This window comes from Python bivittatus, unplaced genomic scaffold (assembly GCF_059951505.1).
Source record: "Python bivittatus isolate LINGU-HERP-01145 unplaced genomic scaffold, Pbiv_v1 ctg000440_np1212, whole genome shotgun sequence".
Lineage (NCBI taxonomy): Eukaryota > Metazoa > Chordata > Lepidosauria > Squamata > Pythonidae > Python > Python bivittatus.
This window is the reverse complement of record NW_028277063.1, coordinates 635,025-654,222: the sequence shown is the minus strand read 5'-3', so window position 1 is coordinate 654,222 and position 19,198 is coordinate 635,025. Positions and strand designations below refer to the sequence as shown.

Genomic DNA, 19,198 nt, shown 5'->3' with positions numbered 1-19,198 from the left:
CATCTGGACCCATCAATTCCTGGCAAATAGAAGGGGTAGAAATGGAAGCAGTAACAGACTTCATTTATTTGGGCTCCAAGATCACCGCAGACGGAGACTGCAGCCATGAAATTAAAAGACGCTTGCTCCTTGGGAGGAAAGCTATGGCAAGCCTAGATAGCATATTAAAAAGCAGAGACGTCACCTTGCTGACAAAGATCTGCATAGTCAAAGCTATGGTTTTTCCAGTAGTAATGTATGGCTGTGAGAGCTGGACCATAAAAAAGGCTGAGCGCCGAAGAATTGATGCCTTTGAACTGTGGTGCTGGAGAAGACTCTTGAGAGTCCCCTGGACTGCTAGGAGGTCAAACCAGTCAATCTTAAAGGAAATCAACCCTGATTGCTCATTGGAAGGATCGATAATGAAGCTCAAGCTCAGATATTTTGGTCACCTAATGTGAAGAGAGATCTCTTTGGAGAAGACCCTGATGCTGGGAAAGATTGAAGGCAAAAGGAGAAGAGGACAGCAGAGGATGAGATGGTTAGATAGCATCACTGAAGCAATGAGCATGAAACTGAGCAAACTCAGGGAGGCAGTGAAGGACAGGAAGGCCTGGCGCAATATGGTTCATGGGGTCACGAAGAGTCGGACACGACTTAACGACTAAACAACAACAAAGTCCTTGTTTAGTGGCTGGCTTGTTTAGCTACTGTTTGCAGTTACGACAGTGATGAAAAGCAACTTTGTGACCAGTCCTCGTGTTTACGACCTTTGTAGGTCTGTAAAGCAAAGGAAAGCTGAAGTAAGATCATAAGCACAGTTGCAGTTTCACTTAGCAACCGCTTCGTTTAACATCTGAGTTGCCGGTCCCAGTTGTTGCTAAACAAGGATTACCTGTAGTGGTGTAAGGCCTTGGACCATGTAGTGAGATGGAGGAAGGGAAAGAAGGTTGAAAAACAGACTTTTATATCTATTTCCAGGATTGTGTGTAAAGTTTTAGCTTTTAATCAGAGGAGAACTGGGACCCCTTATTCTTGGAACTCCCATGAGCGATCTGCTTTGGTTCATGGCTTCCTCCATGTTCTTTGATGGGCTGACTCCAGATTCCCCCTGCCTGGTATGCCTGGAATGGTTCTGGGAGTTGGTTATCCTCCCTTGTGTCAAACTTACACTGAATCAACATGGAGAGTGTGGCAGAAACTTCATTTGTCCCCAGTGCTGGGAACAATCAAGCAGAAAACAATACCCTAATCAAGGAACGACCAAGGAGAAAACCACACCCCCACCAACACTGGCAGGACAAGCTACTGTATATACACAGAGAGCAAACCCCACACTCACTAGTAATGGTGGTGTTACCTAGTTGGGTAATGAAATGTCTGCAAACAAACAACCGAGCTCAGAGAGCACCAAGAACTCCACAGTTCAGCCCTGAGCTACAGAAATTCTCTTCTATGGGGACAATTTATTGAGAAAAAATACATCCTTTGCAAACTTCTGGGGACTTCAGGGCATTGAATCAAAGGAGGAAGGCTGAAAAGTAACCCCAGAGAATTTGTGGTGTGTTGAAAATGCACACGGTTCCCGCTGGTGGGGCTATAAAGTCAAACAAGGTGATAAGTGTTCCAAGCAAAAAAATCTTGGATTCTGTTCCCAGGATGGTGGGAATAGCAGCTAGTACAGTGTTTCTCAACCGTGGCGACTTTAAGACGCGTGGACTTCAACTCCCAGAATTCCCCAGCCAGCCATGCTGGCCGGGGGATTCTGGGAGTTGAAGTCCACGCGTCTTAAAGTTGCTAAGGTTGAGAAACACTGAGCTAGTGAATTCAGTGAACTCACACTACAACAGTTATGGGTTACCTATAAGGTAACTAAGCTGTAGGAGGAACCTGTGCATTAAAGAGCATGCTAGCAGGTCTTTTGTTAAACATCTCTGATTCTGTGGAGTAGGGAAAGATCAAGGATTATGCAAGTGTTTATGAGGACTGAGGATCATGGAAATCATAGAGCACCACACAATACAAAAGGATTTGTGTTTCTTTTGGATATGGTCGCTGCTCTTATGAAACAGAACAGAGATCTAGCAGATTCCTGAAACACCCTGGAATCCTGCAGCAGGTATATTTTTAAAAAGCACCTTTTTCAGCTAGCACTTTTTCTGATCCAAATTGAGAATTGCAAATAATTTTTCCGGATTGTCTCCTCTCTCCCTCAACCCACCTGTGTTAAACGTCCAACATCCAGAGCCCTGTAAGAACATCCAGCTGTTTGGTCCCAAGCTGGATCTTCATTAGGTTTTATCAAACAGAATTTGTGCTCTGGGTTGATATGGGCTTCTTAAGGACAGCCAAACTAACATTATCAGGCCTGGACAGAACTGGAAACCAAACTTTCATGTGGGTTATTTTCATGTGACACATAAGCCAATTTTCTGGCCTTGAATGGAAGCGTAAGACAGAGTTTCTCAACCTCAGCATGCTGGCTGGGGAATTCTGGGAGTTGAAGTCCACATATCTTAAAGTTGCTGAGGTTGAGAAACACTGGTGTAAAATTAGGATGAGGAGTAGCACAGTCAGACCCCTACATTGCAAACTTAGGAGAGACAGAAGTTGTCAGCTGTTTAAATAAACGAATAACCACATGCTCGCAAACACTCAGCAGAACCGGAGTTTGTCTTCATTTCTCCTCCGTGTAATGCTCTGGAAAGGCCCGACCGGTTGATTTCTGCCTAAAAGTTTAGAGTCCGCTCGGGAAAAAGAAGAGGTAGAAGAAAAAAAGACAAAAATCTTCCACTTAGTTAGAAAGCAACTGTTGTACCGGAGGAACAGGTGGGTGACAGACTTGCCATGCGGGACCAGAAAAGTTACAGGAATCATAGAGGATCTGATTGGAAAAGAAAAAGAAAAAATTGGATACGCTTCCTGCAGAGTGTGGTGGGGTATTTTTGGGGGGAGGGGGAGACATAATAAAGGCTGTACCTCTCCCTGGTCCCAACCTGCTTTCGCTGCCCTGTCGCTTTGTGTCCCAACCAGCGATGCTTCGGGGGCTCCGTGCGCCTTTGCTGCAGGAAAGAAACCCCTTTTCTCACAGGAAGTGGGCAAAACACGGATCTGGCCGTTGTGTTCATACACGTCTGAAATGTCACTGTTTCAGCCACCGCTTGGGCACCTGGGCTCACTCTGCTTTTCTGGTGGAAAGCGAGGGTACGTTTACGCTCATTGTCAAACAGGTTAGACCCCAGGAGAAGGGCCAGCATAGCGCTTCCCCCGTGGGCCTGCCTTTCCCCACCCTCCGTTTGGACTACAAATCCCCAGATGCTCAGCCAGCATGGCTAAGACCGTGTCCTATCTCAAAAACACCGAGCGAAGCCAGATCTAGGTGGTTCTTGAATAGAAAAGCCATTCAGGATGAAGGCGATGGCAAACCTCTTGCTTCCATATTGTTGCCAAGAAAACTTTGGGTGTATTGCAACGTCACCAAGAGTCGTGTTTGACTTTACCGTTATGGCTAACATAGTTGTGGGCCAAAATATCTGGATAGCAAAAGGTGTGTGTGTGTGTGTGTGTGTAAATCCCACACCTCAGGATTTGCATCCTCTAGATCAGTGTTAAACTGGGCATCTTTAAGATGTGTGGAGTTCAAGTCCCAGAATTCCCCAGCCAGCCATGCTGGCTGGGGAATTCTGGGACTTGAAGTCCACACATCTTAAAGATGCCCAGTTTGAGAAACACTGCCTAGATTATCTATTCATTAAATTTACATTCTGCCTTTCATTCAGGAGTTCAAGGCAGGGTATATATCATGCTTCCTCCTCCTCTTTCTCCTAACAGCCTCCCTGTGAGGTAGGCTGGGCTAGAAGAAAGCAACAGGCCAGACCCACTTTTATTTTATATTGCTCCTCCTGCCATCAAAAGGGATCAAAGGGAGGTTAAAAAGAGACAGAAAAGGATTCTCTCTAAGATGGCACTGAAGAACTCATTCCAACAAGACCTGATTGATTGAGAGATGCATAAATTGAGTACCTGGAGTTCAGAACTGCTGAATGATCACATATCCCGGAAGTGCCTAATCTATCCATCGTCTTAATTGCCTGCAGCTCAATTAACTCTATCTTCTGTTTGTGACTGGCTGTCATCTAATCAAGATACCTGGTACATTTGCTTCGCCAGAAGGCAGAGGGAACGCCTGATTTTAAGATAGCTGCAGGATGACTAGGAGAAGCACATTGTGAAATTAGGCCAGAAAGCTGTTGCTCTTTTTTATAATAACAAAAGTTGTTATAACGGCAAGTGGTTTTCTAGGCTTAACCAGCCTACTTCTGGTTCCTTGCCTAAGCTGGTTTCTGGCTTCAGCCATTTCCTTGTTTAGATATTTAGGTTAAATACTTTTTTTTCCTGTCTTGAAAGAATTCCATTTCCAATCCTACTACAATCCTTTGCAGCTTGTTGAGATGCTTGAAGGCTGTTGTTCAAAGAAGAACATGATTGCTAGATTTGCAATAATGCTATTAGATGCTATTAATGCTGCCTAGATTATCTATTTATTAAATTTGCATCCTGCCTTTCATTCAGGAGTTCAAGGCAGGATATATATCATGCTTCCTCCTCCTCTTTCTCCCAAGAGCCTCCCCGTGAGGTAGGCTGGGCTGGGAGAAAGCCTAGATTTCTACCAACCATATACTAAGAGCATGTTATAAAGGCATAGATTTCTCTCTCACCTCTGCCTTTATCTAGCATCAGATAATCCACACAGGAGAAAAAAAAATTAAATTAAATTAATTTAAATTTATTGGCCACCCAACTCTAGTGGGCTGTGCGCCAACGGGTTTTCTGAAAGCTCTTTTCTCACCCAGCACCAGCAGTGAGTGTCTCTTCTGTTGTAATGACTGTGGGAAATCTTTTTCTCTTAGTTCCACTCTGATCCAACATGATGTGACACACACTGGAGAGAAGCCTTGTGAACACCTAGCCTCTCGCAACACCTTTGGATTCAGTTCTACTTAATGGTGGTACCAGTGGCCCTTTGTGACAAGTCCACGCTGGAAAGAAACCGTTTGAGTGCCAGGACTGGGGCAAAAACTCTGGGGTTGGTTCACCCTTCTTGCAACATCAGATCTGTGCAGGTGAGCATCACTTTCAGTGCCTGGATGGTGGGTGTTTGTTTAGCAAGAGGGCACACTTGGTGCTACATCAGAAGATCCACTAAAACGGGCTGATGTCACGGCTTCTCCACCGACTCCTCTACATTTGTAGTGGCTGCAGGAAGAATGTCAAGCAGAGGTCTCATCTAGTGCAGCCCAGCAAATTGACTTGGTTGAGGGACCATACCGATGTCAGGATTGCTACCAAAGCAATGGTCAGAGAAAAGGGGCTTGAGCCCCAGCCAAGAAACATCTCAGACCAGCCTCTCCCTCGTTCACACACAGATAAAGTGAGGGAGGGGGAAGCACATTCAGACATGCAAGGTTCTGTTACTATTGTTGTTACAATAAAAGAAGTCCTGACCAATTGGCATTGGTTTCTTAGTCTGGTCTACCTTTCAGGGCTGACATCAATCTTGCAATGGGCTTTCCCCACCCTTTATCTTTGTGTGAATTAGGGGAGGGGTTGTCTGAGATGTTTTACGCCTGTAAGGATGACAGGCGCTGCTTTGCCCACCGCCTGGCTTTATCTCAGCATCAGTGCATTCCTGGTTGGGAGAGACCCTATAAATGCCACCCCCCGGGAAAATGTTAGGGGAAAACAAATCAGAAACGGGTATCTTTGCAAACCTTTGGGCCTTGGGAATCCAAGACTGCTGATCAAGTAAAAAATAATTAAACACTCTTGGGGAGTATTCTTGTGTGATCGTGTAATTACAAATTAATTTCTTCATATAGCCTGGGGACACGTACTATAAGTAGAATAATTTTTAATACCCAGAATGAGGAAAAATGTAAGCGGTGCTATGTCACGCTGATCAGATGGTAAAAATATGATTTAGCCCAGGGATAAAAGACAGGAGGAGCAGGCTGAAAGATTAATCCCAACCATTAGGTCTAAAACATATGGATTAGTTTGATGTGATGTGGTTTATTCAACAAACCAAGGTTAAACTGTGGCTCAGCTTGATGCATGAACCCAGTCAAACAAGGCAGATGTTCCAGGAGAGCATCTCTGCTTCCCCAGCTCTGAAGTCTGTGATGACAGCCAGAAATCCAACAGGAGTATCTTTTTCCAGCCTGGTGGCACTGATCTGATGCAAAAGATCTGTTCTATAACAGGCTTCTGGTAGTTAGGCAATTGTAAAATAACAACAACAACAACAATAATCCTACACAAGTTCTAGCTCTATGTTTACTGAGCAGAGCTGGGATGGTATCCAGAACTCATTTATTTATTTATTTATTTGTTGATTTATATGCCACATGCTCCCAAAAATGATGGCCCAGGAGTGCTTTATGCTTCCACTGAATAACAATCACACAGGTAAACGTGATAAATACGACTCCACAACAAAACTGTGAAAACAATGAACTTCCAGTTTTATGATTATTGTAAACTCCCTGTTTATTTATCGATATTTTATTCTTGATCCACTGTGTCTCTTCACCTTCTCCTCTTCTTTTTGCAGCTATTGATACTGTTCCTTCAAAGGTTTTAATAAATAAATAATAATAAGATGCGGTTTCTTCTTTGACAGGACAGCAGCAGGAAATTCCAGGTCCGTACAGTACCCTGTGAATAAAAGAAATAGTCTAAAGAAAATAAGGGCAAATCGCATTCATAGAAAACTACAAGGAGGTACCTAGGGAGTTAGGAGTCGAGCTTGACTGGAAGAAGGCTTGTTTGGTCTAGCCCAGTGTTTTTCAACCTTGGCGGCTTTAAGATGTGTGGACTTCAACTCCCAGAACTCCACTGGGCTAGCCTACAGTCCTGCGATCTCCTGGTGGCCTTCCATCCAAGTATTAACGCGATCTGACCTCGCTTAGCTTGTGTGAGATCAGCCAAGGCCGGTGGCGTGTTGCCACGTGTTATAGCATCGAACTGAGGCGGGTAGACTATTTTGAACCTTCCAATCTGAATTTCTAGGGCCGACAGAAAGCGTCGCCGCTGAACTGCGTTCGGCCAGGAGACCGCTTCAAGCCTCCGCCGGCAAACCCGTTCTCCCCGCAGAATCCCGGATCGAGTTCTCCCCGCTGGCATGGCCCCTCTTCCCGCGACGCGTGCAACCGCCCCGCCACCCGCGAGCGATTGTTGCCCCCTTGCACTGCAGCACCCCGGGTTGGCGGCCCGCGCAGCGCCGCCGGAGCGCGTGGCCAAAGCGGCCGGCCCGGCTTTGCTGGCGGCGCTCGGAGCGGCGCGTCCCGCGCGGCGGCCGCCTCCCCGCTCCTGCAGCCCCGTCCGCTGCCTCTTTAAGGGGAAATGGTTAAACACCATAGAGAAGGGCTCCTTCCCACTCGCGGGCGGCAGCGGCGGAAGAGGGGAGCTGCGCTGCCAAAGGCACTTCCTCCGCTCTCTCCCAGTCACCCTGAGCCTGCTTGCTGGTGAGCGGAGACTGGGTTCCTGCCTTGCAAAGGGGTGCTTTTTTGGGGGGGGAGAGGAGGCTAGTTTGGAAATATGCGGGGAATATCCCCGGGGCGCATCTCTGCAAAGCGGTGCGCTTCTGGGCCAGGGCAGCCGCAATGGTGAGTTTAGAGTCTTTTGCAAGAGCTGCGAAATGGGTACATTAATTTTTTTTTTTTGGCAAACAAAGGCGAACGGGGCTTGGTCTAGAAGGCTGTGTCGGCGGGCGAGGCCCCCCCTGGTTTTTGTTGGTTAACTTGCAAAGGAAGCGAGGAAATGAAAAAAAAAAGGGGGGTTAGTCATTGATTGCAGCATTCGAAGAAAAGTTGGCAGGGAGGAGATTGGAAGCGTTGTTCCGCGGTTCCCTTAACACGGATTAATCATCCTTCCACTCCCTCGTTGTATGCCCTTCCGAAGGGATTTATAACCTGGATTTCTGTGCTTCGCTTCTGTGCCAAGGCGTGGTTAATGGGTAGAACTAGATGACAGATTTGAGTTAGGAATTCCAAATGTCGACCCATAAGCCGGTAAAAAAATTGGGGCAGCTTCTGAAGTTGCTGAGGATGGAAACCGCAGGGTTGCATAGGTGTGACGCGTTTATCCGAGGTGAACATGACGAGTCGTGGGGAAAAAAAGGCGGTTAAAAAACCAACTCTTTGGGGCACCTTTTTTGCAAGGTTTCTCATCTATTGCGTAGAGAATTCTGCATTTTCTGTGGCAGTAATCGATCGTCAATATGTGTCTAAGGCTATTTTGTTTCTTTCGTGGAAAGGGTGTCTTACGGATCCTGGAGTTTCTGTGGGTTTTATAGGGCTTTGAGTGTTTGTGAAGTGTCTTGCCTTGATTTTAGCTGAAAGGAAGCTTATACAGCCCAATTCTAAACTCTTTGGATTATAAACATTTATGCATTTGCACGGATGTCTCCCTTTTATAAAATTTCGGCCAGTAGCTTCTGCAGAACTGTCTTTTTTGCTTGATGATTGAAGTTCTTTGCAATTAGGGCTAATCTAGCATTCTCCTTTTTTTGACACCCACCCTGGTGTCTGGTCTGATTGTTCGGAGAGGCTGCAGCAACCCAGGTTTCCTTGCAGAAAGTCCAGTTGCGGGGCCTTTCCAGTTGCAAAACAGTTTAGATAGCAGGACTTGAGAAATCCTCTGTCTGAGGCCCTGCTATCCAGAGGGGCAGGCCTTCCTCCAGAATTACAGGATTCCTTCACCTGGAGACCTGCGGCGTGGGGCTGGTGGGTGCAGTAGTCCAAAAGTCTGGGAAGGACTGGCTCTTGGTCTGTTTGCACTTCGCTTTTCTAAAGTTTGCATGCTTTCCTGAGGCCGCTTGATTCATTTGTGTTTCCTCTCCTGTCCTTGCAAATTGGGCTTGAGCAGAAGAGTGCAAACCTTTTGTATCTTAACTCCCACAATGGCTGTGTCCAACAACGTGGATCCCCCTATAGCAGTGTTTCTCAAGCTTGGCAACTTGAAGATGAGTGGACTTCAACTCCCAGCATTCCCCATGGCTGGCTGGGGAATTCTGGGAGTTGAAGTCCACTCATCTTCAAGTTGCCAAGCCTGAGAAACACTGCCCTATAATGAAAAGAGTCCACTTTTTCCACCAATGATGCCTACTTGATTACAGGCATTCTCTTATTTTTAACCAATTTTAAGGACTTCATTAAACTTTCCGTAACTTCCCTTGCGTCCCCCCCGGACTGTTTCTGGTTCCTGGCTGTGGCACTTCTACCATGAGTTGAGAACCATTTTGGTAGCTCCTTTCTAAGGGTGGCACCAGCTGAACTTAACAGCTGTTGTTTTCAGGCTCAAAGAAAATGGGGATAACTTTGGATTTGGAACTGCTTTCTCATATAGGCAGTTCCTGACAGATCCCAGCTGCAACAGTTCTCTTGAAGAATAACCTTTAGATAAACAGAAGCAGGAAGGAGGACAATCTTATTTGTTCACTGCATATCCTTTGTAAGGTAGCACACTGACTCGCTCTGTGTGTGTATTTTGCAGAGTTTGCTGCCTTAAGTTTCTTCAGCGGGGGCAACGGGATTATTGAAGGAAGATGGAATGGAATTTGCAAATATTGCTGGCTTAGACTGAAGAGATGGAAAATTTTGTGTACCTTGGCTGATTTTGAAAAGCTAAGCAGGGCTGGACGGGAGGCCACTAGGAAAAAAAAACAGATTAGACTGGGGGATTAAAAAAAAATGTCTTGAAAGCCACTTCCAAGCTGTCGCCGAGAAAACGACATGGTTCTGTCTGTGAAATCTCCAGGAGTTGAGTTCCACACAAAGAAGACTTTACCTTTACCTTCCAGTAGTTACACATGTCCTAAAAATAAATGCCAGTGTCCAATTTTACGACATATTTAATAATAGAATTTACTAGTCCTGTATATTATTATTTTTATGCTTTGAGCTACTCTGAACATACCTTCCATTGTGGAAAAATACTGTCTAGATTGGTGTTTTTCAACCTTGGCAATTTGAAGATGTATGGACTTCAAGTCTCAGAATTCTGGGACTTGAAGTCCACGCACCTTCAAATGGCCAAGGTTGAGAAACACTGATCTATAGGATTTGCATTTTGGGAATCAATTTCACTCCAATTGCAATGACATCCTTTTAATTACACTCCAAATACTTCTTTGGATGGGATATAAAGTGGTGCACTGGATTCTACCATTACAGGGGAGCTAAAACTTCCCTTTGTCACTAGCATTTGGCCACTCATCCACCCTGGGAAAAAGATGCACGGTATCTTCCTGGGCTCCTGTGGATTCACACATATATCTCCCTATGCTGGTATATTATATCTAAGTACCTAGCTTATAATAAAGGGAGGAAAAGTACCATGGGCCATGTGACATGGAGGTTGGACCTGTCGTTCCCAAGGAAAGTTTAGGGTGACCATCTCTCTGCTGTAAGATTCCAGATGACCACTGGGGGCAGCAAAGAGCTAGCTTTCTGTTTCTCTTGGATGCCATTTTGTGACAATCTGGATTTTTTTGCAAGCCAGATAATGGTAGCTCAAGGATTGCCACGAGGGAAATTGAAGAGCTATTGATAACCCAGTCTACAAAAAAATTGGCCAATGGGATGATTTCTATTTGTCTTTTAAAATGTTATATGTTTGTTTGTGAGAGTGATATCCTGCCCTTTGTACAGGAAATCAAAGCAATGTGCATAGTGCTACCTCCTCCTGTTTTTCTGCAAAACAACTCTGTAAGGAAGATTGGGTTGCGAGAGAATCATTGGCCCAAAGTCACTCAGGGAGCTTCTGTGGCTAAGGGAGGACTAGCGCTTGGGTCTCCCTCGTGCCAGTCCAACACCTTAACCGTATATACCACAGTGGCTCTCATTATGCAGGGAAACGAAACGACAGTGTACTTAATTAATTAATTAATTAATTAAAATTTATATGCCTCCTGACTCCCAGTGACTCTGGGTGGTTAATGGTTGCTTCTAGAGTTTGCTAAGAGCGTAATTAAAATATTGAAATTATCCTCTTTGCCAATTTACTGTAGATTGGCTAGCAGGTAGCACTCCCCTGCTTCTGTGACCTTTGGATGAAAAAAAAGAAAAGCAATGGCTTGTTCCAATTTCCATTGATCCCCAAGGCTGGACCATGGAAACACTATATTAAGTATTGTATCCTACGCTTGAGACAAAACTGGAAAATGGGATGTTTTGTTCCAAGCTTGGAACACTCTAAACAACTTTCCAAATTCCATACCCGTAGAGAGGATTTGTAGCATTTATGGAGATCTTGTCTTCATAGTCTTAAGGTGAAAGCCACAAGGAAGTGGTTCAGTGCTAGGGTTCCTTTTGTGAAAGAAAGATCCAGGTTCAGCCTGGAGAGAAGTGCATTCCAGCCTCCTGTTGACTCACCACTTAGCCTCGGGGAGACTGTTTTGGATTCTGAGTCAGCAGTGTAAAAATGGGGCCGGAGGTGGAAGTGTTTGGCTGCTAAAACTTGTAATTAACTTGGAAGATAGAGTGTAGAAGGGAGGGGAGGGGCTGGGATAGAGGGAAAGAAGAAAACAAAATTAGGTTAAGAAAAAACGAGGCTGATACATTTCTTAAGATTTAGTCAAGACTGTAAAAATTAAATTCTAATAGCGGGAGTGGATATGATGGAATCACAAGAGCTATTTATTAGAGAGGGCTGTTGTTTCACAGGAATCCAGTGTTATATAAATTATTATATAACTATATTATAAATATAGACTGTGTAAGGTGTTACCTGTCTTGAACAACAGATGCCTGTAGAAAGTTATCCATGGTGAGAGGCCATTGTGATCCCCCCCCCCCAAATTAGACTTTCCCAACTTGATGCCTTCCAGGTGGATTGGGCTACAAGTCGCATCGCCCCCAGATTTGTTGGGAGTTTTTGAACTTGAGAGTTCAAATCACATATTAAAGTTTCCACATTTGGGAAGGCTATTTTAGACAATAAGATTGGCTAGGGCTAAAGCATGAAAGTAAGAGAGGTGATTGGACAGTACTCAAAAAAAACCCCTTGACAAGGTACTTTATAATACATTCCCAACAGACTGCTATATCAACCCCCAATAGAACCCAAAGGTTCATTTTTACCACCCGAGTGAGACTCTTTCTCATTTCAGAGGTCCTCAATGCTGCCCTCTGAGGCTCGGGACTTTATGTTCTAAGGACACAGAAGCCGTTTAGGAGAACTTAGAAGCTGATGTCTCTTCAGGTACATCTTTGGGAATCTTTATATCATTATCTGATATTCCAAAGTGCAGTCTGGGAGATAGTGAAAAGATGACTGTAAGCCAAACTTGGCCATGAAGGATGGCAAGAGAAAGTTGGGCTGTAGAAGTGAGTCTTTTCCCCAGAAAATCCTGGGTCATAGAGAGAAGGAAACATAAAAGTAAGTCAAAGTTCCTCAACATGGAGTCCTCCCAATGTTTTGGATCTCAGATCCCATCCTCCCTGGCAACATGGTTAATGGTCAAGGCCACTGGGTCAGAGAAATGTGGAGATGGGAAAGAGTGGGTGACCTCTAAAAAGCAGCCATGCTCAGCTATGAGAAGAAAGGGAGAGAACAGATGGGCAATTAGAAAGCAGGATCTCTTGCAGTAGATGTGTCTTAAAATTGAGGGTCTCAAACTTTGAGGTATAAAATGATAAATGAACGTGTGTGATCCCCCTTGCCCCCGTGAATATAATCAGCAATTTCACTGGAGTTTAGATTGGGCCAGAAGCAAACGTACTGCTTACTCCTAATCGTTCAATTTTCATCTGCATGTTACAGAGTTTTTCAGATTTTGCAACCCTGCAAAGAGCAAGGTGTGATGTTGCTCCCACGTTGCCTGCACAAGCCTGCCAGATTTTTTTCTTTTTTTTAAGTGTGACTTTTTCTAAGTTGCTTCCCACATCCCACTCCTCCATGTCTGGACCTACCATTAGGGAGGTCCTGTCTGGAGGGGTTCTGTTCTTGCAGATGTCAAGGGATGCTACGTACAGAGGTAGACAGACAGTTGACAAAGTTTTCAAACCTGTGGATTCATGAAACTGTCTGTATGGATTCTTCCATCAAGAAGCCTCTGCAGTGGAACTGAAAGGGAAGAGAAGAGACCCCTGTTGAAGATCTCATCACCCAGCGCTTCCCTCTATGAGCGTTAGATAAATGGTTCTGCTTTGCACCTTTGTAATCGAGAGGCTTTTGCATTGTTTTGGTATAGCATTTTTAGTATAGCATTTTGATTATTTATTGGAAGCTGCTTTGAGATATACTGTAGTTTGTATGGGAAGCACTATGGAAATGCATTAAAAAATAGTAAAAGTAAGTGCCCCCTTCCTACACCCTCGCAGATTTCCTTGCAGCTGCGTAGTGGAAAGGCAACCCGAGGGGACTTAGAGCTAGTTTTCTGTTCTGGTTGGTCTCCTGTCAGAGCCGGGTGCAACCCTGACCGAACTGTTAATCTTGGACAGCCTTCTTGCTAAACTTCAAGTTCACCTTTTTGCTTTTGTGTTTCCAGATCCTCTAGAAATCGCTTCTTGCACAGGATCCCAGAAGGAAGGAACAAGGTGGACTTGGCTGAACCTGGAAATTTGGAAGCAGAGGAGCCCTTGAGAATCCCCTATGCAGGTGGGAAAGAGAGAGACTTGGGGTGTTCTGTGCGTCATCTTGGAATGAAGCTGGAAGAGCTTCAAATGGAAGATGAGAAACAGCTGAATCTGAGATGAGGGAGCAGCTTCAGCCTATCAGAATGAGACACAAACACTGATTTGAGTGTTTTATGTGGCCTTGAAAGTCTGATCTTTCAAGAACAGTGGACCAAAACAATTTGGTTTCAAATGTCTAGTTAGCGGTCACCCTAGTGCAACATAGAGGCAACTTTTGGGGTTTGGAGCACGTTTGGAATTTTGAGCACGTGGATGATGGCTACTGAAAGACAACGGCTGCTATGGGAGTTTTACCTGTTCACAAAATGGCCGCCATGGTTGGCATGGTAAGGCATAAAGTTCCCATTTCCAGAAGGTGGACTAGTCCCCCTGGATATTCTCTATCCTATGAGACCACGATGGGGCATTTCTGTAAATAAATATGATGGTAAAGTCCAGTGATTTACCTGGCAGCATACCAGTTTCATATTTGATTTTTTAAAATTAAAATAATCTTTAAAAAATGCAGGAGAGATGACAGGGAACCTAATGGACGCTGAAGGAAGTGTTTGGATGCCAAGTGGCTCTGCCTGTCATCTCCCGCCTTATAAGTGATACTGACAATATGATCTAGACTAATGTTTCTCAACCTTGGCGGCTTGAAGATGTGTGGACTTCAACTCCCAGAATTTCCCAGCCAGTGCTGGCTGGGGAATTCTGGGAGTTGAAGTCCATACATCTTCAAGCCGCCAAGGTTGAGAACCATATTCTATTGGTCTAGAAGATCCATATTCTATTGGTCTAGAAGGACCAATACTTGGGTATCTGCAATACTTGAGCAAATTATGACATGTATGTCATGATGCCATCTTGCAAAGGACACACCTTATGTACTAGCTTCATCATGACACAATTACAAAATCCACATCCTTTGCGAGATGACACCATGACACCGGTGTCATTGTCCTGCCATCACTTTGGCTTTTTACAGATACCGCTGAACTGGTAGCCTGACTATTCAAAGCAGCGTCTTCTGCTCAAAGAAATCCTCACTCTGACACAATGTTAGTGGGAGAACAGAGACAGCTTACTTTCTGGGTGATGCATAGGCTGACACGGAAAAGTTAAGCGTTTCTCAGTGTTAAATTTGTTGAGACTGCTCTTTTTCTGGTTTTTCTCTGATCTCGTCTTTATATTTCCCCAGGCGGTGGATCGTACTGTTGCTCCTGAAAGAGGAGGAAGGGGAGATCCTTTTGCGCACTGAGCCCAGAAGCCACATGGAACAGGACGACGTGCCTGCAGCAGATGTAGCCCCTCTGCCCCGCGGGAAGGGAGAGCGCCCTTACCCCTGCAGTGAATGTGGGAAGGCATTCAGCCAGTGGTCCAAGCTAGTGCGCCACCGGCGTATCCATACAGGCGAGCGTCCCAACACGTGTACGGACTGCGGCAAGTCCTTCACGCAGAGCTCCCACCTGGTTCAGCACCGGCGGACACACACGGGCGAAAAGCCTTATGTCTGCCATGACTGCGGCAAGGCCTTCTCCTGGAGCTCCAACCTGGCCCAGCATCAGCGCACCCACACTGGGGAAAAGCCTTATGTCTGCCGGGAGTGCGGCAAGGCGTTCTCCCAGAGCACCAACCTCATCAAGCATCAGCGCAGCCACACTGGCGAGAAGCCGTACCGTTGTCCGGAGTGCCCCAAAAGTTTCTACCGCTCTTCTGACCTCATTCAGCACCAGATCACGCACACCGGCGAGCGCCCCTTCAAGTGCGAGGAGTGCGGGAAAGGGTTCACCCAGAGCGCCAACCTGGTCAAACATCGTAAGATCCACGCTGGAGAGAAACCCTTCCGTTGCAATGACTGCGGCAAGACCTTCATCCAAAGCTCAGAGCTCATCCAGCACCAGCGGACCCACTCGGGGGAGAAGCCCTACCAGTGCCAGGAATGTGGCAAACGCTTTGGCCACGGTGCCACCCTCGTCAAACACCAGCGGCTTCACATGGGAGTGGAGCCCTATTGCTGTGCAGACTGTGGCAAGACTTTTGGGCTCAGCTCCGCCTTGGAACGCCACCGACGGTGCCACAGCGAAAGCCGCCCGTACGCTTGCGGGGAATGTGGCCAGAGTTTCTCCTTGGCCTCCAATCTTACTTTGCACTCTCGTATCCACCGGGGTGAGAAGCCGTACCGCTGTGCCGACTGTGGCAAGTGCTTTGGCATGAGCTCCACTCTCATCCGCCACCAGCGTATCCACACGGGCGAGAAGCCTTATGCGTGTTTGGACTGTGGGAAGGCGTTTGTCCGGAGCTCGCACCTCACCCAGCACCGTCGAACGCACACAGGCGAACGGCCGTATCATTGTGAGGAATGTGGCCGGCGTTTCTCCCAGAGCTCCAACCTCATCACCCACCAGCGCATCCACATGGAGGAGCGCCCCCATGTCTGCCATGGCTGTGGGCAGCGTTTTGCCCTGGAGGAGGAACTGCAGCGCCACCAGCAGGAAGAGAATGGGAAGTGCAAGGGGAAAGGAGATGCCAGAGAACCGGAGAGCAGCGTTTCTCATGCAGGGGACCTGTATGTCAGCAGCCCTGAGGATGCCCACGTGCAAACGGTTTGTCAGAACAGCGCAACGTGTGCCACTTGCTGTCTAGATTGCAAAGGTGCTGGAGAAGGGGGGCAGCATCCGAGCTGCCATGCTGCTCATCTTTGTAATATTTGTGGGCAGACCTTCCGAGATGTTGAAACATTAGTGCAACACGAAGAGAGTCACACTTCTTATATCTGCACTGAGTGTGGGAGGAGCTTTGACGATGCTAGTACCTTAGCTTGCCATCAGGAGGATCATGAATCTTGGATATGTGGCACATGTGGACAGGAGTGCCAGGATAGCGTGGCCTTGGTTCAGCACGAAGAAACCCATTCGCTGCCAATCAGTAGGGCGTTTAGAGAGAAATTGGTGGACAGCAAGACAGGTGGGCAGCAGGAGAGAAGCGGGAAGGGCAGGGAAAATGTGAAACGTTTATTGGTACAGGAATCCCCCGAGGTTCTGCCGTGTGTCAATTCCAAAGTAGTGGGGTGCGTCCTCACGCAGTCAGAGGACGTGCAAGTAGCTTGGGTCTGTCCTGAGTGTGGAAAAAGCTGCAAGGATAACCCAACACTAGGCAGTCATCCGCAGAGTCACGGGAGACCTCTTGCCTGCTCTGCACATGGGGGCGGTGAGGTCACCCCCAGGCCGGAGAAACTGTACAAATGCCCTGAGTGTCAGCAGGATTTTAGAGACCTGTTGGCCCTGACTTGCCACCAGAGGGAGCAGAAGTGTGGGGAGCTGGATCCGTGTGTCGAGTGTGATCAGGCTTTTGTGGACACCACAGCCCTCACGCTCCACCAGAACAGCCACCTGGGGGACAAAGCGCATGGGTGTCTTAAATCCAAAGAAACTTCTAGTCCTGAATTAGATATTGCTGTGCATCAGAAGAATCAGACTGAGGAGTCTTCTGATACAGCTCTTACTGAGCCTCAGAAAGTCTTCCCCAGAGAAGAGCCTTCCAATGAAAGTGCTCTCTCTAGCTTCAGTCAGGGAAAACCACTGGAAGATCAGCTGTTCAGTGACCCCTTAGGACTTTCTGCACACCAAGGAACCAACACAGACGTCAACACTTCTGACAGTAAACCTCAGAGAATCCCTGTGGAAGAGAGGGGACCCTCTGGTGGGCTGCTACAGAGCCATTCAGCTCCTTCCTCTCAAGAAGACAAGTCTGACTTGAATCCACAGGATGACTGTAGATCCAAGAGTCCCTTAGGTGATTCTTCTTTCAAAGAAAGCTCTAGCCTTGCTCGGATCCCTCAAAGAACTAATGTCCTAGACAGGTCTGCTCCGGTATCCACAGAAATGACTGCCCTCATCCAGCAGCCGAGCACCAAACCCTACAAGTGTCACCAGTGCGAGCAGAGTTTTACCGCTCCGGCCGGTTTGTCTCATCACCAGATCAGCCACACGAAGGAACGATTGCTGAAGTGCCCAGAATGTGGGCAGGGCTTCCCAGAAAGGAGGGCTCTGATCCAGCACCAGATGGAACACACGGTGGAAAAAGACAGGGGGCCCCGTCAACCACCATCCCCAAAACAGAACTGTAGCAAGGACAGGGAGAGCCCAGAATTTGGGGAGAGCTTCACAGGGATCTCAGCCATCCTTTTTCGGAGAGGGAACCATATCTCTGAAAGGAGCACGTTACAGCGGTCCAAGGACCATGGAGCTGATGGGAAGCAGAGCTTGGAGACCACAGAGCCCTACTTTAACCTTGACTTGAGTAAACCTCCCCGCACTGGCAGTGTGTTGGCCCAGCACCACATACAGCCAGAGAAGGGCAGATACCTTGTGTGTTCTGAGCCCAGGAAGATTTCCAGAAATAGTTCCCTTTTGCTGCACCATCTCCAGAACCACACGGCGGAGAAACCTTGATGCCCCAGAATTGCAGGTCATGTCAGTATGACCTGTGATGTGGCCCATGTTGATGCTCTCCCTCCCAATGCACAAGGCCTATTGAGCGGTGGGCCAGTTGATGTAATGTGGCTTTTAAAGTCTGTCAACCAGGGGAAAGTTACTGGCTAGGAATTGTGGGAATTGTAGCTCCAGAGGGCAGCAGGTTGGGGAAGGTGACTCCCGATGGAGATAAGACATGGACATTATTCTATGGGTGGGGTGTGGAGATGAAACAACTGAAAAAGAGTGTGTTGCTGGCAGATGGTGCAGGATGGGAAACCCTTATTTCTCTATCTACAAAACAGCAAGTTGTCCTGCCAAAATGTTTTCCTTTCTCTCCTTTCTTGCTTTCTTTCTCTTCCTTTCTCTCGTTTCTACTTCTCTTCTAAAAAAAAGACAACAAGCTCAAGAATGGCGTGAACTCAAGTTTCTGTAATCTGTAATTGGTGAATGGAAGCTGAAATGTCTTGAATTGTGGTTCATCATCAGTTTAGAGCAGTGTTTTTCAAACTTGGCTATTTTAAGATGTGTGGACCAACTCCCAGAATTGAATTCTGAGAGTTGAAGTCCACAAAAACATTGGTTTAGAGCAGTGTTGTCCAAACTTGGCCACTTTAAGATGAGTGGACTTCAACTCCCAGAATTCCCCAGCCAGCCATGCTGGCTGGGGAATTCTGGGAGTTGAAGTCCACTCATCTTAAAGTGGCCAAGTTTGGACAACACTGGTTTAGAGGGTGTCTGAGAGTGAAAGGAGGAGATGGAAGAGGAAAACGAGAGATTTTTCAGAATCCGTCTCTTTCTCTGCGTCCTATATTCATGGCATATTTTCACACTTCCCAGAAAAAGCCACCCCACTGCAAACAGATTTCATGAAAACCATGAAGCGGGTCCTTTTGATTGAATGGAAATTCTCCTTTCTTGCCAAATTGTGGCTTTCTTGTTGCTGGTGAGCTTCTGAATTTCCCACGACTTATTCTGCGTCCTGCGTTGGCTAGTAATTTTTGGGGGGGGTTTCAACTTACAGCCTTCTTCCCGTGGCACGATTGTGTTGCTACTCCCGTG

At 46.6% G+C, this 19,198-nt stretch overlaps 1 protein-coding gene across 4 annotated transcripts; it reads left to right on the top strand.

The window, feature by feature from the left end:
- The first annotated feature begins 7,401 nt into the window (after nt 1-7,401).
- LOC112542591 (uncharacterized) lies at nt 7,402-18,490 on the top strand. Of its 4 annotated transcripts, none has more exons than XM_088142558.1 (4): nt 7,453-7,505; nt 12,152-12,243; nt 13,532-13,641; nt 14,863-18,490. In XM_088142558.1, exon 4 carries the CDS (start codon nt 14,936-14,938, stop codon nt 18,113-18,115), a length of 3,180 nt encoding a protein of 1,059 aa, XP_087998684.1. In that variant the 5' UTR covers nt 7,453-7,505; nt 12,152-12,243; nt 13,532-13,641; nt 14,863-14,935; the 3' UTR covers nt 18,116-18,490. The 4 variants fall into 4 exon arrangements, with proteins under 4 accessions (XP_025031658.1, XP_087998684.1, XP_025031659.1 ...); XM_025175891.2 differs by lacking the exon at nt 7,453-7,505 and adding an exon at nt 7,506-7,646; XM_025175890.2 differs by lacking the exon at nt 12,152-12,243 and having other exon boundaries at nt 7,402-7,505.
- The last annotated feature ends 708 nt before the right edge of the window (nt 18,491-19,198 follow it).